Source organism: Molothrus aeneus, chromosome 2 (assembly GCF_037042795.1).
Source record: "Molothrus aeneus isolate 106 chromosome 2, BPBGC_Maene_1.0, whole genome shotgun sequence".
NCBI classification, from domain to species: domain Eukaryota; kingdom Metazoa; phylum Chordata; class Aves; order Passeriformes; family Icteridae; genus Molothrus; species Molothrus aeneus.
This window is the reverse complement of record NC_089647.1, coordinates 77,644,493-77,670,103: the sequence shown is the minus strand read 5'-3', so window position 1 is coordinate 77,670,103 and position 25,611 is coordinate 77,644,493. Positions and strand designations below refer to the sequence as shown.

Below are 25,611 nucleotides of genomic sequence, written 5' to 3'. Positions count from 1 at the left end.
ATTATTAGAGGCCATTCAAATGCCACTGCATAAACCAGGAAACCTAGTAAAACTGCAGGTAAAATTGGTATTTTGTTTCAAGTGTGGCTCAAGAGTCCAATTCACTTGTTGGTGAGCTGCATATTTCAAATAGCACCTACAACTCCTTCAAAAATGGAAGCCAGGTATGATGCTTTTAAAAAAACCTATTTATAACATTCATTAATGAAAAACAAAAATTAAAGAGTGTAAGCTTACCATTTAATTCCTGCCTTGCAAGGATGAACATCTTAGCCTTCCTGCTTTCTTCTCCACTTACCAATGAAAGGTAGATAAACAAGCAGAAATATAAGCTCTTAATTCTCAGCACCTCTTAGAGGACACTCGTGCCCATAGGAGCTTAAAAACCTTCCTGGGGAGCATTATTAATCTTGCTGCTAACAGCACAGAATTTTTAAAGCCTATTAAAACACCGTCTAGTCATAGACATGCAAGTCTTGCTTTTTAGTGACCTGGTTTCAAGAAACAAACAAAAAGTCTGGAAATTATGCCAAATTAACTTTCATCATTCAGTTACACGGATCACTGCCCACCTCAGCTACTAACTAGATACCAAACATTGGCCTTCAACAACAAACCTTGCCATCTACCACACAGAATAGTTTGAGCCAGAAAGGACCTTTAAAAGTCAGTTAGTCCAATGCCCTGCCAAGGCTAGGGCCATCTACTATACTCGATCAACTACTCCACATGTTGATGCTTCAGTCTAATGGAAACCCTGCTTTGACCTTGCTTCGTCCTTGACCTTGCTCTTCCACCTCTGCCTTTGGGCCTAGGAATATTTTCAGAAATCTGAAAATAATTCCAACTGCCTTCTTCCCAGGGTAGCACTCCTGCCTGGCTGCAGCCAAGCTGCTGCCCATTTACACCACTGCAAGTCAAGCCACTATTAATCCCTTGGACTTCAGTCTTCCAAGTAACATGTGCATTACTCCAAAGGCTTTTAGATGACTTTTTAACTGAAAACATCCAGGATGTTGGGGGTTTTAACAAATCATCATAGCTAGTGCCCAGCAGCTGATAAGGCTGAAGTTAATTAATGTTGCCAGGAAATAGAAATATAGCTGTGATGAACTAGTCTTGTTATGCCCACATTCAACATTTCCTCTCCTTTCCTTGAAGAGCATTTCACCAACTTAACAAAAACTTAACAGAAACAAACAGAACCCCCCGACCCAACAGGCTGGGCAGATGAAAGATATTCACACTAACTAACCCCGCTCTCCGGTTCACAAAAATCCCACTGACAATATCAAGAGTGGAGAATCAAACCCCTTTATTACCAAGTCCACAGCAGATAAAGCAGCAATTGTGCTTATACAGTAGTGGAAGTGTAGCTACAACATAGCGTGACAGCTTGTTAGTGTTGAAAATATATAAGCTCTTTGTAATTGTGCCTTTGGAATGCCATCTGTCTCGAATTAACGTCCACCTGGGATCATGTTTCGATGACCAATATGGACACATTACTGGAACTTTAAAACCTCGCTTTCTTTGTAATTGACATTTAAACTGTTTGAAGTTTCTCATTAAGTCCTTTTTTACAAATTAGGTGCAGATGTATAAAGCTAAATGTACAGTACTAAGGGAAATTAGGTCACATGAATGCTCAATAATAAAATGTATCAACTGCTTAAGTGCAATGAGTACATTAAAATTTAGAGATCAACTTTATGCCCCAAATTCTTCAAAGTTTCATCGTTCCCCTTTCATTGCTGCAGAGCCCCTGATGCCAACCATTTTTTAATTAAAAAGGCAGAGAAGAAGGCAGGTTTGGCCACGCCTGTCCCACAAAGACAGCCCTGTCCCACAAAGAGCTAGAGAAGGCAGGGCAAGCAGCCACAGAGATGCCCATTTCACAGGGACAGGCAAATCCTATTTACACCAGTGATGCCGGGAGATTTAAAGGGTACAGGGAGACCTGAGAAGTAAATATAGATCTGACAAGAAAATAAGGTAAAATATATGAAGGAGACTTGTTCAACATCCCAGGGCTAAGAAACCACAAGCTGACCTCCAGACCCACTTGCAGTCGAAGTTCTGCAGACCTGCTGTGCTCCTCAGCTTTGTGGGGTGGAAGAGGGAAGTGCATAAAAGGGCAGTGGCTGGAGAAACACCCCCATGCACAGCCCAGCTGACAAAATAAGGGCAAATTGAGTGTTTCCCCTTTCCAAACAAGGAGATTCAGAACTTGGGGAGGTGTGAGAAAGGGGTCCAGGAAAAACCACTACCAGAAACTCACATGATGTGCAGAGGACAGGAGGAGATACACAGGGGTTCATCAGCAGAAATTCTACAAAGCTCTTAGCATCAAGGGGCTTTTACCTGTCAGAATGGCTCTTAAGGAAAGAGACCTCAAGTACAGCAGCCCAATCTCCCCAACAGGTATGAAAACTCCAGGGATCCCACTCACCCAGCCTTTATGAGTAGCCAAGAAATACTGCCCAAGTGTGTCAAAGCTCAATGATGGAAGGCAGTGAGCACCCACCAAGGGAACACACGCCCTCCTTTCCCATGCAGGGCTGGCACTGGACCTCAAGATGCCACCCCGCAGCTGGCAGTGTTTAAACTCAGTGCAGTCACACACACAGGTTTGGTGGAAGGTCCATGAACTTTCTCTTCTGGAGAAAAGTCTCTCACTCCAAGTTAGGACACCATCTACATAAAATGCACAAATTCAAATCCCTTTGGCACCACAGCTAGCTCGTTGGTTCTGGAAACACCAGGATGCATACCCTGGCTCTCTGCTTGGAAGCATGGAGCTGCAATGAAGAAGCAAGTCTTCTCTAAAAGCTGCTAAACCAGACTAATACTGTGAACCAGATCTCTTTCTGTCTGCTTAGACTTCATCTGTGTGCTTAGACTACTCTTAAACAGAGTGTCTTCAGTACCACTACTTATTACAATGATTTTAAAAAGCTTTTCTGCTCACATCCCCTTAAAACCCTATTCTGGTAAGCTACTAAAACTCTTGGCAAAAGAAGTGTAAACTTTTAACTGGGTATGTTTCTGCTGCTTCTGATAAACACCCAGGCAACTCTGCTGTGAAATTGTGCATGCTTCTTGGTTGCAAGATGAACAGCAGGCCCCTACTGGTATCAGAACAGGAGATTCTGGTTTCCACATCCACAGGCTCTTTCTCCAGTATTCACACACATCTTCAGTTCAAGGAGGAATTCAGATAAAAACTGCGTATTTTTAAAAGAAATAAAAATTGGACCATATGTAACCAAACCTCAACACCTGAGAGAGACTAAAACCTGACTGATATAACACAGCAAGATAAAAATATTTTTCCGGGACAGGCCAGCCCAATTCATTTGCAAAAGGAATGAGACAGAGGAGTAACTCATTTTCCATGCATATCAAACAAGAAAGGCTGCTAAGGAAGATGTATTTGTACCCAGTTCTTTTTGCTCACACATTACAAATACTGGCTTTCATTTGGGTAATGAGTCTGCAAGGGCAGGTACAGGAGCACACAGGACTGTCCAGAACAGCACAGGCTTTAGCAGACCAGTTGAGGTGCCAGTGGTGATTAGCTGGACACACCCAGCTTTGCACCCTGCTTCTCATTAGCATTAATTATCCGTCATCATACCTCTGCTGCTGCCAGGATGAAAACTGGCTTGGGCAGTAGTTTCACAGTCCTTCATGCCAACTGTGGAGTTGCCAGAGTGCACAACAGGGAGCTTATTTGGCCCCATGTCTTTCTGCCAAGGGCAAAGGAGAGCAGAGACCTGGTTGAGCAGAAAGCTGGAGCAGAGTGAACAGGTAATACCTCCTTCACTCTAAGACCTCTCAATGTAACTTTAACCTGACAAAAATGTTTGAATGAATTTGAAACACCAGAGCTAAGGCTCAGTTTTGTAACGTGCTTCACCTGGCCTAGCAGTGATGGCTGATGGAACGCCTCATCCTACACACATTCCCTTGATGGAATGCCCTCACACACAGCCCAGAATGCAAGGCAGACTGAGGCTCCATCAGGTCCGCCCTAGAGACAGGATCACAGTGCCAGGGACTTGATTAGGGGTGCTCAGGGTATCCCCAATGGGTGCCCTCCCCAGTGTGAGCTGCTATCAGGTTCTCACCCCACTAGCAACACAACAATATTCATTTCAGTGAACCAAAGTGACCTTGTAGAAAAGCAGACTCTGCACATGCAGCTCAACAATTCTGCCAGATAAAGTGTTTTTATCTCTAGAAAGTCACACTTTCAAATAATTTTCACCCCGAGGCCATAATCTCAAAAGACACACTTAAAAATGTGTAGAACATAAAATGAGTGATTTTTTTTGATTGAGGTTAAGGAAAGAAATCCCTCACAGACATAACACTTTATTGATATTCTTGGTCACAGCTCTGCACACGCTGAACAGGATCAGCTACTGGTAAGGACCACAATTCATGTCTTTCCATTTAAACCCTGCAACAAAGAATAAAACTATTTCACAACTAACAAAAGAGAACCCGTTAATTTGCAACAACAATTTCAGCTCCCATTGTATTAGCACCCTCCAGTGTCCAATACATGAAAAACAACATCTCCACTAATTTACCAAGCAGACGCAGACTTGGAGCCTGAAACACAAGACACAGGAGTGGTGGACTCCTGGGAGGGAAGATGATGAGAATTGATGATGAGAAAAGAAACTCCCAATGCTAGAAATTTTAAATGACACAGGCAGAGTCTCTGAAGAAGATCTGACATGGGGTTAGTACTTGTCAGGCTCCTTTGTTCCTAGCAGGCATGCCAGTGTCTGCACCTTTGGCACAACAGGCTCCACGTGCCCACACTGTATATTCCATACTCTGCAGCATTCCACTGAGATGTGGATGCTGCCTTTGACTGATTTAGTACAGGCATGTGGGTATGGATCTGTCTGGGGTATGCCATGTAAATGAATGCATGTAATAAAACCCTCTTGTACATGGGTGATGTGCGCTTGGCTGGCTGAGGGCAAACAGGTGACCTTGCTTCAATGTGCAATGCTCCTCTCTTACAGCATCATCACCAAGCAAAGAGAGAACAACAGCAAAAACAGCTGCACTTGCTACTAAAAAAACAGCTGGATGAAGGGTTTTTTTAACTTTTTCCAACACAAAAAATCCTTCACAGGCAGAGAGAGCCCAGTAGGCTCTGGAACATGGCAAATAAGAAAAACCAGCTCTGGGTACCTGCCTGATAATAACACAAATACTCGGTGCTCCTTTTCTGGTCAGCACTGCTTCCCCCCAGCCTCACAGGGGCAGCAGCACGCCCTGAAGGAGGAGGGCAGCAGCTGGAAAGGCAGCCACACCACATCGGAGGTACCTGCTGTAATTAGGGTCCCAGTCCAACAGCATGGCAGAGAGCTCTGTGGGACACAAGAGCTAATTAAATCCAATCAACGTGTTCATTGATTGTTGACACTTGAAGTCATCCCTGTATTTTCTCTCCCAAGTGCACACAGTGAGCAAGGACTCCTCATGCCTCATCCTGCTGTGGTCTCTGACTGTTTGGATGCCCAAAATTCTGTGGTCTCTACCTGCCCAGTGGCCTCTTGGGCGCCACAGGAGCACTGATGACAAGGAGCAGTCAAATCCCACCACAGGGAGGCGATCACATCTTCTGGGAGTCATGCAAGGATGCTGTGATGCCTGGCAGCCATGTCCCAACCCACGGTAGCACCAGCCAAGGAAGCCCCTTCTGAGCCACAGCTGGAAGAGAGCAGCCTCACCATGGGCATGCAGGCAGCCTCCTCTCCCAGCCCTGAACAGGTGCTGCATCAGGCACATAAATGTCATCACCCCTGCCCTCACACTGTGTAGATTCCTCTTCCCTCCACAGTATGAATAGTTACAATTCTTCATGACCAGAAATAGCAAGGCATAGTGTTTATGATTCTACACCAATATGGAGGAAAGGGGATGAAAATGAGGGGGAAAAAAGGCATGTACGTGCATGCATCTTCCCCAGAAATTGGCTGTAAAAGCGTGCTGAAGGAGGCAGGCTGGAAAAATGACCCTGGGTGCTAGGCAGGACATTACTGTGGGCAGGAATGACTGACATGGACTTACTGGGCTCTTCAGTGTGCCTCCAGCACAGCACAAAGCACTCCAGCTGTCCCTGAGGCTCCCCAAGAACACCAGCATCAATATTGCATGCTCACAGTAACATCTACGTTACAGTTTTACAGACCGCATAGGCTTTTGTCACTCAGCTATAAAATATTTACAGAACCACGGTCTCAGCAGAGAATGTGAGAATTTAAAGCTTTAAATATTGATAATAAAATGAATTAACACTTGATTGCCACCCTAATATCAATACTAAAGAAAAAAGTGTTCTCCTTCTAGCAGTGCTGTTGAAAACCTGCCTTAAAAGAGCACAGACCCATCAATCCCTCCCTCTGGCAGAAGTCACTCCCTGCCCACCGGGAACAGGCAGGCACACACCTGCAGGCAGAAAGCTGGACATGAAACCTGCACACTTCTCCAGCAGGAAGGTGCAGCGGAGCCTTTATCTTCCTTGGCACTTGTCACTCGGAGCCTGATCCTGCAACACTGACCTGTACGGCGATCCTCTATTTAAAGCAGAGCTTTTCCTAGCATCCTGCCGAAATCTGTGCTATTCCTGACAGCTATTCACCCACCTGTGGGAAAGCACCGCGTGATTTGGGGCCCTTGACAAGAGGACATGCGTTGCCTACACGACCTTCCCTCATCCAGGCACTGCAGGAGCAGTGTCCCCCCACAGCACTATTCCCCCACAGGAGCACGGGGACTCCGCACCTCCCGGGCTCCCAGGGGGCTCTGAGGATATCCCAAGGATAAGGGATGCTGGGGGGGGGCCTTTGCTTGTGCCCACATCACCACCTATGCCGGGCCATCCATCGGTGGAGCAGGCGGCACAGGATGCTGTTTAAACAACGGGAAAGCCCCCGGTGCGGATCCGGCGCGCCTGGCCCCGCTCCCCTGCGGGAAATGGGGCACGGGGCCCTGAGGAGCCCGCTCGCTCCAAGGCCGGGCGCACGAATGGCAAAGACCCAAGGTCACCCTCCGGGCAGGAGCTGCACCAAAGCGGACAGCCGGGCAAGGGCGACGTGCCGGTAACGGGAGCAATCACGGAATAGCTCGGGTCGGAAGGGACCTAAAGGACCACCTCATTCCAACTCCACTCCCGCTGGCACGGACACCGTCCCCTAGAGCAGGAAGCCGACTGCCACTCCTACGTTGCCCGTGCCCGAGGGCAGCCCCGGCACACCCGGGGGGATCGGGGGAGCCCCGCTCGGGCGCGGCTCCAGCGGTGAGGGGGAGGGGAGGGGGAGGGGAGGCGGTGCCGGGGGTCCCGCGCCCCGCCCCGCCCCGCGCGCGCGGCCCGTCACTCACAGTCTCCGCCTCCCCGCGCGCAGCCCGGCCCGCCAGCACAGCCCCGCCGCCATCGCGCCGCCGCCACACGCCCCGCGCTCCCATTGGCTGCGCCGGGACACGCCCCGCGCTCCCATTGGCTGCGCCGGCGGCGCCCGCGGCACGCCCCCGCCGCGCGGTCGGCTGTGACGTCAGGCGGAGGCGCACTCCCGGGCCCCGGCGGCGCTCCCGCTGCTCCAGCACATCCCGGCTCCGCAGCCCGCGGGGACCGGGATGCTCCAGCTCCCCTCTCCCCGGTGCGCCTGTGACTGCCGCGAGTGGGAACGGTTCGTTCGTGCAGAGGATGAAGAGACAAGACCGAAGATAACACAGGATGTAACAGTGGGCGGGGTCGGAAAGAAACAAACTTGAGAATAAAAGGATCCGGAAAAGGAAATAGGGATTCTGATTCTGTTTTCCATCAGTCCAAACTTGGACTGAGCATATAATATAATTTTCTTTGCCATGATGCTCGAATGTGCCAGACCCACAAAGTATAATCCCAGCAAGTTCTCCAGTATTGTAGATATTTCAGCTTCATTTCCAAAGGACACACACTTGGATCATGCCACCTCTCTGTCCTGTTATCTTTCATTCCTGCCCTTCCACAACTGCTGAACCTGTTGCTCTGGCCATGGGAGAGAGATTCCCAAGACACTCAATTGCAGTAGCTTTCCTAAAAACAGGAGATGGATAATGAAGCACCCCAAACCAGTGCCCCCGGTCCTTGGAAAACCCGCGTTCACATCCACATAGGTTCATCCCAAGTCTTCATGGAAGGGCTTTTTCTTTCCTAGGATCACAGAGTTTTGCCGTATAACTTTGTTGTTTTCCTGACACACAATTGTCTTTCCTTTGTCAGTGAGCTGTGTGGAAATTTTCCAGTGTGGCTTAGCATCACTTTACTGGGGAAGTGGTGTCAGCAAAGCATGAGCTTCCCCTCCTAGCAGAAATAAAATCTGCTGTTTTACAGAGCTGTGCTGAACCGTGAACGTGACCTCGCTCAGCTTCCCTCCCCCACGTAATCTTGTGTGCAAGTCATGGGTGATACCACTTGAATCTGACACACTGAGATAGCAAACATTTCCTTATCACCAACAGCATGACAGAGTTAACCCTTCTCAGCACAGGTCCACTGAACTGTGTGTGGCAGAGACTGCTCCTTCTTCCTCCTGTCACTGTTTCCTCCTTTGCTCTCTCCTCTTTCCAGCCTTACTTCCTTGGGGAACTTCCTCATGAAGGATGATATTGCACAACATGCTGGAGGAGAACCTTGGACTTGTCTCCTTGCCCCTCTCTTATTTCTGTAGGGACAGATTTCCTTCCTGGCACCTCTCTTGTCTTTTCCCCTTCCAGCTCCAAGACTCCCAGGTGTACAAAATGCTCTCCTTCCCCACTTCACTGATGAGGATGGCCTGCAGTGGGGAAACAAAAGAGATGTGTGATACCTCATAGACCCTCTTTGCTCTTGTTTCTTTATGGCTGCCCACAGAGAGAGGAGAGCAGAGCAGAGCAGAGTAGCAGTCTGGATAGGATGTGAGCAGGGGTACAGCCAGACCAGGCAGAACCCCTGAAATGTGCATCATGGAACCATAGAATGTCCTGAGCTGACAGGGACCCACAAGGATCATCAAAGTCCAACTCCTGGCCCTGCACAGGGCATCCCAAGAGTCACACCAGGTGCCTGAGAGCATTGTGCAAAAGCTTCTTGAGCTCTGTCAGGCTGGCGCTGTGACCCCTGCCCTGGGGAGCCTGTTCCAGTGTCCAACCACCCCCTGGGGGCAGAACCTTTCTCTAATATCCAACCTAAACCTCCCCTGACACATCTTCCTGCCTTTCCATCGAGTCCTGTCACTGGTCACCAGAGACAAGAGAAGAATCTTCCTTGCAGGAACAGCATTTAGTGTGACATCAGGGGGAGGCAGGATGCTGTGCTGACAGGAGCAGCTCTCAGGTTTTGTCAGAAGTCCAAATAACCTTTCTTCAGCATTAGCAGCTGAGCCTGGGTTTTGCATCAACCAGTGCTGGCAAACCTGGACTATCCTGGCCTGTTGCGTCCCTTTGACTTGTAAATGATCATGGGAACACAGGGCCATTAATTAAATCTCATTACCATCTTTTCCCTTCTGTATTCTGGGAAAAATACTGCATCTGTCCTGTCCTTTTAAAATGGGAAGCCTTTTAAAGATGCTAAGTTTTCACTTAATTGGATTAAGGCAGTGTAACATTTTCCAGGATGCTCAGAAGGTATTTATGAGCCTAACTCTCAGTGCCATCCTCAAGAGTTAGGTATGAGGTACTTTTGAGGATGTGAATCCTATAGCAGCAGTATGGTTGGGGTTAAGACAGCTGGAGCTGTGTGTACATGAAGAATACGTGCAGAAAAGGGTTGCTGAGCTAAGTTGGAACTGCTCATCAGAATTAGGATATTTCTGTGGGTGGTTTTGTGTTTTGTGTCTCCTTGCAAAAACTCATGTGCACAAACGTTTCAGCTCAACATGAGATAACTGCAAACAAATTAATCAGAGGGGAGGGATCCTGCAATTTCTCAGATAAACAATAAATTATGAAGGTCAAATGACTCATGGACTGTGCTGGTGAGAATCATTTAGCAACTATAAAGGATTAGGAAAAATATTCTAAAAAAGGATAACTTACCTATTAGTTTTTCTTCTCATATTTCAATAAAGCATCACACCAAATACAGTGTACATTTAATGTACAGTATTTTTTTTAAATTGCTGGATTTCAAATACCTTATTTGTAATCTTGGTCTATTATCTTTTGAGATGTTGAACAAATAAGGTTGCTACGAAAGAGCAAACCAAATATTTTGGTAGGATATGTGGTGGTCCTTGTTCAACAAGCATTTTGTAATTCTGTGATGATCTCTTAATGGTATGATAGTGACAAACCCAAGTATTTTTGAATAAGAAAGGGAAAAAGAAGCAGTGTACTACTGCACTACTGTAGAACTATTAATAAACCATGCTGATAAAAAGATATTTTTTATTGGCATCTTAGTGGAAAAAAGAGCCATGCTGCTGCCTGAAGCTATTGCATGTCAGTGTCCTCTTGACACTCATTTACTTTGATTTTCAAGAGAGAAATGAGCATCATAACAGCCAAGGCATATTGTGCCTTCCTCTCTGTGTTTGTGTGAACACAAAAGGCTGTCCTCCTCAGCTCCTGTGCAAGAATGGGAAACAAATAACTGTTGGCACCAATCTGGCTGAGGCTCCGGTGCCTCTCTCTGACAGGCACTGGTTTTTGCTGGCCAGCAGTGTCACAGTGCTCCTGTGGTGAGCGTGCTGCTTTGGGCCTCAACTCCTACCTGCACAAGTGTCTGCTGCCTCCCAGCTTGGAGACCATGGATCACCCAGGGAGCTTTGTCCTGCTGTGCCTCCTGTGCCACCAGACTGGCGGGACCCAGGACATTGCTCTGGCTGCCCTGGGTGATTCGAGACCCTGGCAAGAGGCTCAGAGACTTGGCATGGAGTCAAAAACACCTGTGCCTTCAATTTTAGTCCATGGAAACAATTACCAACTTTGTGTGAAGATTTACAAGCCACAAGAGTTTGAGTAGAATAATAGTGAATTTATCACTGGGTGTAAAAGTAGAATTTTGGTTTTTAGAATGGGGGTTCAAGAGGCAAGATGGAGGAATCTGGGTGTGTCCTGTCCTTCTTCTCCTTCTTCTTGTCCTCCATCTTCTGCTGTGATGGTGACACTTCTGGATTGGTTCAGAGTAGAGACAAACTGTCTAACATAGGTGATGGGTATTGGAAAATTATTGTAAATAAAGTACACGTAGTTCTTAGTATAAAAAGTTAACACCACCCCAAGGGCAGGGGCTGTGCCTCAACCCAACCTGCTGGACAGATCTCAGCAGGACAGAGAAAGAATGTAATAGGTAAGAGAAAATAAACAACCTTGAAAAGCAGAACCAAGGAATCTCCACTACTTCTTCTTCGGTTGCGGGGCTGGGAAAAAAGAGACTGTCTAACACCTCAAGGGTCATCTCAACCACAGAAACCTGAGACCAGACAGCACACAGCACTCCCTCATGTCACACATCTCCTCCTGTAGGATGAGAGCAGGAGGTATGTGCCTTCCAGCACAAAAAAGTTTTGAGAACCTCCCCCAAAACTGTGTTATCATACTACTGGAAATAAGTCAGCATTTTCACGATGAAAATTAATTGCCCAGTGTCTATTCATTGCACTGTTATGTTCAATGGAATTGCAGTGTGTGTTGTATCCCAGCAGTGCAGAGTGTTTTAATCCACCATAAATCCATGTAGAGAGTACATAATCTGGGGCATTTAGAGTGATGGAAGGTGGATTTTGGTGAAAGTGCATTGAATAGCCCTGGTATATTGAGACAGGATCTTTTTGTCAGGAAAAGCTTTCTCTGTGGTCTCGAAGCTTCCCTTTTTCATCTACCTCAGAAGCACCACTCAGGCAGTCGCTTCCTTCACTTGGGAAGGGCAGAGAGCCCCTGCTACCATCATCCTGTTGAACCAGGGGAAATGCACAGCTTTATGCTCTTGGATCCTCTCCAGATCTCAGGAAAGGTAAATACCCCTGCTTACCTGGGGTGTTCTCTGGAGGTTGCTTGTCCAAGTCTGGTTCTCCACCTTTGAAATCAAACTCTTCCCTTCCCCAGTAAGCTGGGGATACTGCTAAACACTGTTAACAGATAGAAAAAGAAAGTCAAAAAAGGCAGAAACCTCTGGAAAAAACAAAGGGCCAGTAGCTGAGGTGAAGCTGCAGGGAGTATAAACTAGGAAAACTAGTCCAGCCATAAATTGAAGAAAATGCTTGATAAGAGATTTGAAGAATTCCTGTTTCCAGGCATCAGGAGGACATTACAGTGAATTCATTGCCGTACAATTCAGATTCTGTTATGTACTATGCAATTTTGGGAGGAGATTATTGATAAGTAGCTCCATGGAATCACTGGAATTCAGAAAAGTCACAACATTTTCATGCTGGGAAGCAGAACACACCCTGTGTGCTCTGTACACTGGCTGGGAAGATTAGAAGGTGGGGCGGGCTGGGGAAACAGGGGAAACAACTGGGAAACAAGAGTTTGGAAGAGGCTTTGGAGAGGTGTGCTTGCCAGTTCTCCAGGTGGGAGCAGGTGATCTGTTACAAAAAGAGGTGTGGTTTCTGCACTGGGTTTCATATGAGCTGGCAACAACAACTCCTACTCCAGCAGGAGTGTGTCCTTTCCCTGACTGCCCCTTTCCCTACAGGCAGAGCTTGGGGAAAATGACCTTAAACACATGGTGATGTTTCCAGGAGAAGTGAGTGGTGGGGACACTCCTCTCCTTTGCACTGAACCTCTGCTCAGGCACTGTGGTTTGACTTAAAGCGAGGCGGCTACACTGTAGTTCAGAGCAGAAATATAACAAACCACGGGGCTATTTGGAGCAAGTTAATTAAAAAAAGAGTGAAGTGCATCATGATGGGTGTCCTACATGAAATACTGGTAAATTGTGAGAGGAAATGAGGATGCCAGGAGAAAATTATGATGCACATGTTGAAAAGGAGTGGCCAAGAAAGCAGACTGTCCTTCTTAATATTGTTGTTTTGACAGATTTCAAAACTTCAAACATTCTGTGTATCTTATAGTTGATTATATAAAAATGTTTGTTGGTCATTATATGATCACTTTTATTTCAAAGTCCTGTCTTCCTATAGATTTGATAATGTTTTCACCTTTCTTGATTGATTAAACTCGCTTTCCTGCAGGATGCTTTGAAAGTCAGGAGATAATCTGCAGGCTTGTTGACACCATAATGCTATGATGGCTTGTGTCCCATTAAAATAGATCACAAAAATGTTCATCTATAGAACCTGAACTCAATACATTGTGTCAGTATACAGTATAGATCCCTTAATCCATAGGCTATTATTAAAATAGTGGATTAAGGAGTTGTTTGGGATCAGAGCATGCTGTATGTGTAACAAAACAGTTTAGCTGAGATTAGTACTTATTACTCAATGCAAAATTTGATTGAAGGATTCATAGGTGCTTATAATATCATAGTTTTTATTTTATCACTAAATTACTGACTTTTTGCCATACAAGCTCTTGTTAAGACTTGAGAATTAATCACTGTATATGGCAACAATAAAACTGAATAACTGACATGAACCTAATTAAAATATTTTAGTTTCATGCAAATATAAAATACAGTATGTAGATGTTTAAAACGCATTGTATGAAAACAGGCATGGAAAGGACGTTCAGACTTCAAAAAAAACCAACTTGTAAATTAAAAATATTAAATTGGTTCACAAACTGTTACACAGATCAGTGTCAATCTAATCTAAGCCAAAATGAACTGGAAACCAAAAGTGTTTTTTTTCCATACAATCTTCTGTCGACAGTATTGGTGAACTTGTCAGGAGGCAAAGTTTTATGCAACCATGTGGTGAAGTTGAACTGAGTAAGATAGTGGCAGTTTTACAGACTTGTCCTTAGTGCAGCAGAAGGTTGTCAACAAGCCTTTTTGGTGACATCTCCTCGTGACAGTGGCGAGCAGATGATTTGAGGATTACCAGGGTGCTGGACAGGTCAGCCAGCATCTGAAAAATCTCTTCCATAAAGGATCAAATCTGCAGCCAGAAGCTGTTTACTGGCTGAAGGGGGAGGGAAATGGGTGCGTCTGAAAGGCAGAGACCCTTGGGTTTGTTTGTTTGTGTGTGTAAGTGGAGCGGTGTCTTTAAAACTCACTCTGTGTAAGGGAGAGCTGAACCCTGCTTGACACTCATTTTCAAGTAAACTAGGAGGCAAGATAAAATTTCATATAAAGAAAATATTTGTGCACAGAAATCATTATATTTACCAGATAAGTAGAACAGAGCCATTTTTTTTGCCACAAGGTGGAACATGTTTATACTAAATTTCAGTTATACTGCAAGTAATATTTTTTTTTTTTAATCACAGTTTTAGCTGTGGTTTTGTTTGGTTTTATTTTTTTAGTCCCATTGCTGCTAGTCCAGGTCCCTATTGTACTTTGCAGAAGAGTCTTGATATTTCTGAATGGAGGTTCAGACACTTCCATATCAAGCAGATTAAACTCCAGTGAGCGTGCCTGCACTGGAGATTTCTGTTCCACAGACTATCCACCAGCTGATCATCTCTGTTAGGTTTCAGGTCCACTTCCTACATCTGCACAGCCTCTGGGCATGTGATGCTGTGGTTTGTAAGGAGGTTATGAAACCCCAAGCAGTGGGCACAGCAAGTGGAGGCAGCACAAGGCGCCGCTTTGGCAGCAAGCGTGACTTGTGAGCAGGGATGGCTGTGGCACTTGAGGCCATGAATGCTCATGCCCAGGGTTGTGCTGTAAGTGATGCCTCAGGTTTTAGCTTTTATATTTTTCAGATTATGTACTACTTCAGTGTGTACTTCTGAGCTTCATATTAAGGGATAGTAAGCTCTCTTCACAGAGTAGGCAGACAGAACAATTCCTTCTCTCACTGGGGACCCAAGTACAGCTGATCCAGATCCAGACCTGAGAGCATAAACAGTGGCAGAAGGAAGAGAGAAAAACAAGAAGGATGGGGCTTCATGGGCTAAAGGTGTAATTGGAAAATAACTCCAATATGCTAATGGACCAAAACTTACAAAAATGTGAGACCCTGTGACTGGTCATCCATTTGGTGACCATTTTTGGATTCATCTTGGGTGTAGCCTTGGCTGGGCTCTTGTGCTGCCCAAGGTGTGTCCATTCAGGCCTCCTAATAAATATCTACTTTATTCTTTAGCTCCATCTGGTCTCTGTTCCAGGTCAGCCTTCACAAGGCATCACAGGGACTGGGAACCTGCATATCCTAAAAAGTATCACGTGAATCAAAATAAAAGAAAAGAAGGACCTATGGCAGCCTTTCAGTGCATCTCCAAAGGAGCACTTGTGGCCAAAGAACTGGGGAATCAACTCTGGGAAACTGGAGGAGAAAATAGGTAGAAAAAAGCTGACTTCATTTACTTGCACACCTCTCCATGAGGCAACATTTAAGGAATGTTCAATTTCTATCTAATTCTAAACTAAAGGTTTGTACAACTTAGCCTTTCCTTCTTAGTTAAAAAGTGTTATAATTTAGCCCTGTGATACTAGCCATTTAGATTTGGTTGCTGCTGGCTTCAGAGATTATGCTCCACTAGAGGAAAAGACAGAAAGATGAAAAAACATTCAAAGAAGTCCCAGAGAACTTGAAACTAGCCATTCTACCTACCACTTGGACTGACTTTACATAATTTTTAAATATTTCTGAAGTTCTTATGTAAAAGATTATACATAGTACATTATCCTTTAATGCCAAAAGGTAAAAAAGCAGAAAAAAGAAAACTAGGAAATAGAGCTTTCACTGATTTCCAGTAAGATTTTCTCAACCAGTAAATTTGCTGAGATCAGAAAGGTAAGAATACCTGCTCTGAATACAGTGCATATTTGGAATATGTTATTCTGTTTAGAGAGCCTGAAGCATCATTTCAATGCTGCTGCTTTCTGTCATGTCAGAAAGCTGTGGATCTCAAAATAAAATAGTTTTCCAAAGGCTGGTGTTTCACTTCAATAAGGTAATACTTCAATAAGGTAATATCCTCATTTTTATAAACAGAAAAAAAAAAGGATTTGGCAAATGTGGAATTGGAATGGATTCGATTTTTCAAATGTTTTTGATGTGTGAAACATCAAATGAAATAAGACAGGTACCAGAGCATCCCAGAAAAAAACAGGGACTCTTCATCAAATGAATAGTGGGATGATTTGTTACACTCTGTCCTCAAGCACATACCATTAATGCTGGCAGCAGAACTCCTTCAGGATCCTTACAGGTGTTCAGGAGGGCTCAGGACACTCAAAATACACGGAATTTCTTGCAAATTTACAGAAGCACCTTGCCTCCCATGTTCTGCCTCAGCTAGAAGTTTAATGACTAAATTTGCCTTTCCCCTTTGCATGGGTTCAAATTGTAGGGTTTTGTGATCATTTCATTGGGTAAAGTTGCCAGGTAGCTCCCCCACTGACTTGTGCCAGTGCTCTGTGCCACATGCCACAGCAGGATCAAGCTGGGAGCTCTCTGCAGCTCTCCATGTGGATAAGGCAGATGTAAATTTAGTGCTGGTCCCAGATCCTGAACTGAATATCTGCTGCCTTTGTCATCCATGTTTATCATGCCCATCAGGAACACAGAGCTCCTGCATCTCAGCAGCCTCAGAGTGACTGACATTACAGGAGTACTTTGGAAATACACTTTCCATTTAATCTCTATTTAAATTTATTCCAGTTTTGTGACTGACATGGTGTGAAAAGTAGTTGTCACAATGATTTTAATGACACATAAATATTTTCTGCCATCAAGTAGAGCACAATCATCCATCATTAAGAGATATTGCCATATGGCTATCACATGGCACGAAATACATCCTCTAATAACTTGGGCTACCTTTAGATCAGTCATGACTGAAAAAATTCCCGCCTTAGAACCCAGACGTAAAACTTGGAGAGCAACCTGAGACTTAAATGCAAGTAAAGGAGTGCAAGTAGATGCAGAAACGTCCCACTTCCTGTATCTCACACATTTTTTACAGGGAAAAAGAGAGTTGTGCTTTTAGCAAAGCAATATAGAGACTGCTTCAGGTAGATTTGCTCCAGTTGTGGTCATAAATGGCCTGCTGTGACCTGCCAGACCTCCTGAGCTGCCTGGTGGGTGGCTTGAGAGAAGGGATGATTTATGATTCATACCCAAGGTGTTTAGTTGAAATCAGCTGGTTTAAGTAGGAAATCTCGGCTAACCAAGGGTGTTTGAAATGAAATAAGCTCAGGATGGTCACAGAAATGTTTCAGCCTGCAGATCTAACTGGAATGTAGTCTCTCACTTACCATGTTTGGGAGCAAAGCCCCGTAGCCTGGCCTTGCAGGGCACTGCCACAACTGGACAAGGACCCAAATTCAGATTCTGTAAAACAATATTGGTTTTACCAATTTAACAAATGCTAAATCTTCTCAAAGGGGGAATATTTACCAATATACCTATTGGACTGAAAACTGGGTCGACACACTTGTTTGTATTCCTCCCTGTGCTAATGATCCAAGTGACTATAAAGGAACTTGGCTAACAAAACACACCACACTCACAGATAAGCCCACAGGCCAGTTATGCTTGACAAAAATACTTTTGACAAGGAGGTATAATTCATTGTTTAGAATCACTGAAATGTATTTTATAACTGTTATTCTCTGGCATTCACCCCAAAGGAGTAGCTGTGTTGCTTATTCAGCTGCTGAAGGCATAAGGAAGGCATCCACTATAGATACAAAAGAAGCGAAAAATTTTGTCAATTTTTTTAATATGTCTATATCACACGGGAATTCCCTACATTTATGTCATATTAACTTGGTGTTTCCTATCAATATTTTTAGTTTCACTTTCCAAATTTCAATCCCATTCAAATAACTTCATCTCAGCCCTTGTTTTTTCCTTCAAAAACTCACTGCCATATGGAGGAAACATTAAAATTATTGGATCCAAAGTAAAAACAAAAGCAGCTTAGTGTTAGTGCAAGAGGCTTAAATCAAGACAATTAAACCTAAGTTAAACTGAAAGTAAAAATGACAAATAATTTTGGCTAGATGTAGACCACACACCAAACAGAAAGTCATTGTCATGCATGGTGGAAGCACAGAGTCTTCAAAAAAAGATCATCACCTTCAGAAATAGTGAAATAAACTTCCAAGAGATATCCATGCTCTAAGCAGACAAGAAAAATCTCTAGTAGGAGTAATTTTGAGAAGAGGGTGCCTTCCAGAGTTCCACCAGGGGATCACTTATGGCCACGCAACCAAGTGATTGCCGACCATTTTGGGAAGAAGGTCAGTGGTGTTTTCAGCATGGACAGGACCCGGGATAATCCTTCTGCAGCCCAGCTTTCCTCTCCTGTTTGTTATTTTAATGCCTTGGTTTATACTTAATGCTGCTGTGAGTGACTGCTACTATGACAGCCGCCTGTTCATCTCCCAGATAACGACGGCTGGCCTCATTAACCACTGTGGCGTTGGGATATTCAGAAGTAGCCTTCAGTTGTTCAGTTTTTAACAGAAGAGTTGAAAATGAGATTGCTACACTTGGTGACCATAGTATGAATTCAGTCTTTTCCACATATAAAAATCTTGTCAGTGTTCATTGCCAGGAATAAACCTGGCCCCTCAGAAATGTCAAATTTTAGATATTTGATTTGTAATGTTACCGATTTGCTGATAGCAATCCATGATCCTCCACCACAGCCTTCAATGCTGCTTCCCAAAGACCACCAGGTGGTGATTGCTGAGACGGACCTGCAGGTTCTAACTGAAATTTAGACAGCAGTTCCTGTCACAATGAACAACAGCTAATGGAGAGGAGGAAAAACCCCAACAAACACCTGACCAATTTGTTGAGCTGCCAGGGCAGGCAATGAGATGATGGAATAAATGGCCCAAAGTTATAATGAAAGAGGTGGGTAATAATTATTTGTTTAATAATTATTGCTCTCTAATTTGTTAGCCCTATCCAACCTCTTTTACTCCAGCTATGGACGTTGTCACTGCTCATAAGACACAGAGGCAAATACCTGCTTCTTCCTATGCCTTTACTACTCTGTTGAAGCTGTGCTAAAAAGTAAAAGAGAAAGAAATATTTGCATCCACACAAATAAATGTGAAGGGCTGGAACATGTCCATACCAAACTGGACCCTCTGGCTTGTGTAGCATCTGCACACAAGCCCTCTCCTTTCCCTTTCACTCCAGAAAGACCAGATTTTCTTTTCAAGCTTAACTGTGGTAAATATAGTTATTACTATTGATTCTTATAAACCTTTTAAGAGCATATTTATTTGTTTTTCCATGAACTTCTGGTGTGACAAGCCCAGACTTAGATGGATTTCTCCTATATACTGTATATGAACTAGCAGTGCTGCAGCTTTATCTGTATTTGCTCAGGCTGTGAGATTCAAAGTTGAGTGAAACTGCAAAAGGGAGTATTTGTCCTTCCTGTCATCTATTTGCAGCGCAAGAAATTAGCATTTTTCATTACATTTCTGTTTCCTACTTATCCCCATTTTTTGGGGTTTTAGGTTTTTCTTTTGTTACATCAAACTCCAGAGGTTTCTGCTGGGTATTTATATGAACATTGTGCACTTGGAGCAATGAGAAGTGCATTTCTGCATCAAAGTACATGGTAGATGGCTTGCTCAGGTTATTTTACCAGCAATTCTCTGAAGTGTCAGGGATGAGTGGGACAGGAGACAGTGTCCCATGCAACAAAACCGAGATTGCAAGTTCTGTCCCTTCTGGACCTTCACAAACCTGTTGGTAAAGCTGTTTCAAAGGACAGAAAGATAGATGCAATAACCTTAACATAATCCATTGGTCAAGAAAATCTCTGGGGATTTAGTCACATTCTTAATCTGCCTACATTTGTCTGCTAGGCTTAGTCTATTGAGAAATTCAGTTCTGGATCTAGGATGGTCTCTTCCAGAAAAAAAACCCCACTTGAAACAGGTAACAGACTAACAGAAAAGACTTGAGTTTAATAAACCATCATTTTCCTGATGCATAAGTCAATTCTTTGTTTGGACTCTGCCCCTTGGGTGTGGATATTGTTCTTCTTGAAGGGAAGGAAGCCTCTCTCTAATTTTTATCCAGTGTTACTACAGTCACCCAGCTTTCTGGGACAGACAGCAAATTTAAGGCCACCTGCTGTTTCTCCTTTGCCTTGCCCTCCACCTGCCTTGGGGCTGCCCTGATGTGACATCCTGCAGCAGGAGAACACGTATGATTTAGCTCTGTTGCTGTCACTGCAGCCTGCAGAAGGAGACAGAGCAACAGAACATCAGTTTCTTCTCAGCTGCCTTAGCAAGACAACCTTCCTCCAGTGGGCAGAGAAGAGCAGTTTCCAGCAGGAAAGTGGAGAGGGCTCCTTGTGAGAACTTGCAGAAAAATGTAGGAAACAGATCTGATTTTCTGGCTGCTCCATTTTGTAGCTCCTAAGCAAGGCTGAAGAAGCATCACAACACTAATGCTTCTTGTATCCTTGGGCTACCAAGGGAGAGGATGGGCCATCCTGGAAGCCCACGGACCTCCTCAGTACTATCCCAGAGCAACTGATACTGGTGCATGCAAAAGGTGGGAGCTGAACACAGTCCACCTGCCTTTTCCAACCTCCAGAGAATGAGAAGTTTGCTCACCTTCTGCAGCACAGAGGGAAAGCAGAGGCCAGACTGTAGATGTGCCTGCTCTGCTGGGATGTCACTTCTCTTTCCCTTCTTCACATCATGTAGTCAAGGCAGTTTAATGATTTCATACACATCAACCAAATGTGTAATTGTAAACAAATCAAAAGGCAGTCACGGGAAGTTGGGAAAATATCAGGAAGACTGTCTTCTCTACCTGAACAATTTCCCCAAAAGAGAGATGAAATTGACTTGATATAATTACTGAAAAAAAACCCAACACATCTCTGAACAAAAGCCCACCAAACAACCCTGCTCCCCCCACCCCCGGAAAAAAAACCCCAAACCCCAACCAAACCACCCACACAAGCCACATCAAGTTTTGAGTCTTGCAGCAGCATCAGCAAAACAGCAGTTGTGCTGAATTGTTTGAAGACAAGGAGGTAGCACTATTGAACTGAGAAGTTGGAATGTGCCATTCTGCCCATCTCACTGCCCAGGCTGGACAGCCTCTCAGGACACCCTGTGGGCCCCTATCTGAAGCAGCCTTTTGTAGTGAACTTAGAAAAACTGTTTGAAGGTATCAGAATAGGTTCCTGAATAAGGACAATTAATCCTTATAAAGCAAGGCTTTACAAATCCAGTGACTTCTAGAGGGCCCTTGCTAGCAGCGTGCCCATACTACATGCAGGAGACACAATGTTAGCACATTCACCAGTGAATTATTTGGTTAATTACTGTTATTATTCTTTGCCAAGATTTTTGGCTGTGCATTTCCAGAAACTTCAGATCATGCATGTTTGCAGATCGAATGCTAAATCCCTCCAGTAGACTGCTTAGTCAAACCTTCCTGTCATGCCCTTGCCTCTGCTCCTGCACCCTGTACTTGTGTGTGCTGTGGCCAGCAGGCTATCCTCAAATAGCTCGAGGCAAGGGAGAACTTCAACTGCATTTTCATTGCAAGTCCTGGAATCCTAGCAAGTGGCAAGAATGTGTCATCACCCAAACATGACAGGCTTCATTTGTAATCTTCTGGCTTATCTGATTTACAAGAGTTAACCACTCTCATCTCATCAACAGCAAGTTCCAGATGTTTCACATAAGAGGAAATAGTGCATGATGGCAGCTGTACAGTAATCAACTGATAAATTAAGTCTCTCAGTAGTCCCTGAAGGTTTGTGCTTTAATCTGAAGTGTCACACACTTGTGCAGGCACATATACCCAAAGTAATTCTTTAAAGTAACAGGAGAATTATTTCATGAGTCTGTTGAGGAAGGCATATTTATGGAGATATGGAAATAAATAGATCACTAGTGGCTGACATAAGGAGAAACAGCAGGGTACTGAGAATAAAAAAATTAAATTAGAGGTGAGTTGTAGGAAGCAGTGTATCTGGGACAAGAACATCTCTGCACAAGTAATCTCCCTTCCTTTAAGGAAATACATGGCTGTGATAGGCTGATGGAGCTGGAGATACAACTGTCCAGAAATGAAGGTGGTGTCCAAACTGTAAAGATGCTCAAACAGAAAGAAAATGGCCTGTAACTTCATGGCAAAAACTCATGGACATGTGTGTCCCACATCAGCTCAGCTTACTAAAGTTCTTGCTCAATTCCTGGAGCAGATACACTGAACCATGCACTGTGCTAAACCAAACACTCAATTAAAAGGAGGAAAAAAACAAAACACCAAAACGCACCCCCACCCCCCCCAAAAAAAAACAACCAAAAAGCAGGGTGAGGGAAAAGTATGTTGGACTATTTTACCATTCTGTGATTCTATGCTCACTGCTGTTCTTTATCAGCCATTAAACACAAAAACATCTACAGCTCTTAAGGATTTACCAGATTTCCATTACAGAATTTCATGTAACTTCTTACCTGTAACACTCAGGATCCCCATCAGGTGAGTAACAATTCAGTGAGAAACCCCAGTTTTGACTTAACTCTGCAGCACCCATGTCATCAGGACTGGCTGCAGCAGCCCCTCCCCAGCATTCTCCCAAAGCTTTGCAGAAACATTTGGCCACAATTTCACTCATGGACCAAAGTCATACACACTAAAACCACTCCCTTTCAAGGTCTCTCACTTCTTCCCTACCTTGCCTGAAATATAGTTGTGCTCCAGCCTACTTAGAGATTGGTATTTTTGTCTTTACCAGTATTAGCAGAACATTTAACATCCACATTTCACCTTTTTGATTTGTACATCAGTTCAAACAGGACTTGGTTGGTACCTCCCAGCCCTTCCAAACAGATACTCAGATCAGTGTAACTGAGCAACTCAGGTGCCTGCCAGAATTTTGTAATTTTACCTCTTGTCCTCACTTCCAGACTTTTCCTGAAGTCATTTCTCACTGCCTTTTGCCTGAAAATGGCACAAAAAGCATCAAGACACTATGACTGGTTCACAGTCAACTAATATTTATAACATTGCTTACAAGATCCAGCCAAGCAGCTGAGGGCTCACACAACCTTGTATGACCACAGAAACCTGAGGGCTCACACAGGTGTTCAAACACAGCCAAACCTTTGAATAAGAAGGGAAGCTAAAGATGAGCCTGCCATGGTGAGTGACAGCTTGCCATAAAGCTGCTTTCTTATTTCTTCTAGGGAAAGAAAATCAGGACACCAACTCCCATATCACATTTTCAAAGTATGATTTGGACTAAGGATTCCTTTCAGACTAAATTTGACAGTGACAGCCACTCTTTTCAGACTCTGAACAATAAGTTTTAAAATTATTTATCAGCCACCAAAAAATTGACACTTCTGTGTTTTGTCAAAATTTGCCCTGTCTTCCTACAGCTCAGCAATTTGTCCTACCTTGTGATGGCGTTCACAGGGGTTTTAGGATGAGGGGAGAGATAAGGGTCTGACTCCATGTTTCAGAAGGCTTGATTTATTATTTTATTATATATATTAAAACTATAGTAAAAGAATAGAAGAAAGGATTTCATCACAAGGGTAGCTAAGAATAGAATAGGAAAGAACGATAACAAAGGCTTGTGGCTCGGACTCTCTGTCCGAGCCAGCTGGGCTGTGACTGGCTATTAATTAGAAACAACAACATGGGCCAATCACAGATCCACCTGTTGCATTCCACAGCAGCAGATAACCATTGGTTACATTTTGTTCCTGAGGCCTCTCAGCTTCTCAGGAGGAAAAATCCTAAGGAAAGGATTTTTCATAAAAGATATCTGCGACACTACCTCTTAACCCTCCTTTTAATTTACATTTTCTCAGACTTTCATGCTGTAAGTGCAATTTAAGAAAATACTGGATAATACATTAAGTTTTTAGAAAAGCTCAGTATTTTGAAAGTTTAGACAAAAAAAACAGGTCTCCCAAGAGGAAAACAGATACAGTATACAGTAGAACGCTTAAATGCCTTAACACAGACAAAAAGCCTAAATTCTAGAAAAACATGTAAAATTATCTGAGGCAGTGTTACAAGGGCAAAAACAACTTTTGAACAGCTCTTCTGTAAAATCTGTGATGTATTAAACTTTCTGAATTGTCTCATACTGAAGTAGTCCACACTGAAACATTGCAATTGCAAAACAGCTGCAATTATTACAAGGCAAGGCTGCTTGAAAAGCTGTGTATGCAGCAGGTTCAGATTCCAGAAGATACTGACACATTTCACAGACTGCCTTTAGAGCTGGAAATAAAATACTTGAGAAGCTGCCATGAATTGTCAACTAGTCTGTAGAAAAATCCCCAGGAAAATACACCCATCAGTTTCAAACTCACATATACACCACAGTGGTTTCATCTAACTTCTATTAATCTTTTTTAAACAGCAATTGTAAATACATCACAAAAATCTGGTTTTTTGAATTTGAATTTCAATAGCAGACAATTGATTCACGTTTCTCAAACTAAGTATCCCTATTTGTGTAAAAACTACTGGTGATTTCAGGCAGTGACTCTACAGTAGGTGGTCACAAAACCAGGGATATGAAGACTATTCTAGTTTTAAACATTTGAATCAAGAGTCACACTACAGATCACTGCAGTAGTAAAGAGCAAACACTTACCATACTCACCCTTTTCCTCTTTTGAACACAAAGCATGGAAGATTTACCTAAAATCAGGATTTCCTAGTGACTACATGCTGGGAGGGGCACAAGAACAAACCTGTGCCCATCTGAGCAGAGCTGTGTCTGGCAACAGGCAGAGCACAAGTGTTGTGGTTCATCTGGGAAGGGATGAGGAGCACTGCAATTGTGGGAATGCCTCCTGAAGCCTTGATGTGCCAACTTTTGGGAGGTTAATAATGACAAGTTACCTTAACCAAGGATATTTTTATTGGGTCCAATATTCAAGCATCATCAGGTTAAGGTCCTATAGAAAAGTAAACTGGTAAGAATAACCCCCCCCCAACCTTATGAATGGCAATTGGTATATGAAGTTTAATTTTAAATAAAATTTTACCAGCCAAACTGTGTTATGAATCTAAAACTATCAAACAAGGCTTGAACAAAATACTCCATTTCCAAAAAAAGGCAAATATAGGTTTAATGCCAGTCATCCAAAATTGACATTAGTCTTCTAATATAAGGCAAAAATAGTAATTTTCTTTTATTTTTTAACCTACATTAAGTACAGTCAGCAATAGTTGTTCTCTAGAATATGCATCATTGAGATCTAAAAGCAAGATCAGCAGAGAATGCCGACTCATGCCTTGTAAGATCTTCTCAACATAGTGACAACCCCATAGCAATCTCTGGGTGAAGGACTGGATTAATGCTGCAGAGAGCTTTTGTTAAATGGGTGTATAATTTAGTTCCCATGCGCCACAATCACATGTCCATGTTATAGCCATTTAGCACAAATAATAATTCTTGCAGATCTAAATGTGTGTCAATATACATTAAACCATAGAAAATGCCATAAAATACTCTATGCAATCTTTAAGCATCTGTATTCAATATAATTGTATTTACATA

The 25,611-nt window shown here is 43.6% G+C and overlaps 1 protein-coding gene across 4 annotated transcripts in view; it reads right to left on the bottom strand.

The window, feature by feature from the left end:
* Positions 1-7,483, bottom strand: part of CLYBL (citramalyl-CoA lyase) — a 168,420-nt gene extending 160,937 nt beyond the window's left edge. For all 4 annotated transcript variants that reach the window (XM_066545144.1, XM_066545143.1, XM_066545142.1 and 1 more), the window contains exon 1: positions 7,414-7,483. In XM_066545144.1, coding sequence (XP_066401241.1) covers positions 7,414-7,466 — 53 coding nt within the window. In that variant the 5' untranslated portion in view covers positions 7,467-7,483. The remainder of the gene's footprint in view (positions 1-7,413) is intronic.
* Between the last annotated feature and the right edge of the window lie 18,128 nt (positions 7,484-25,611).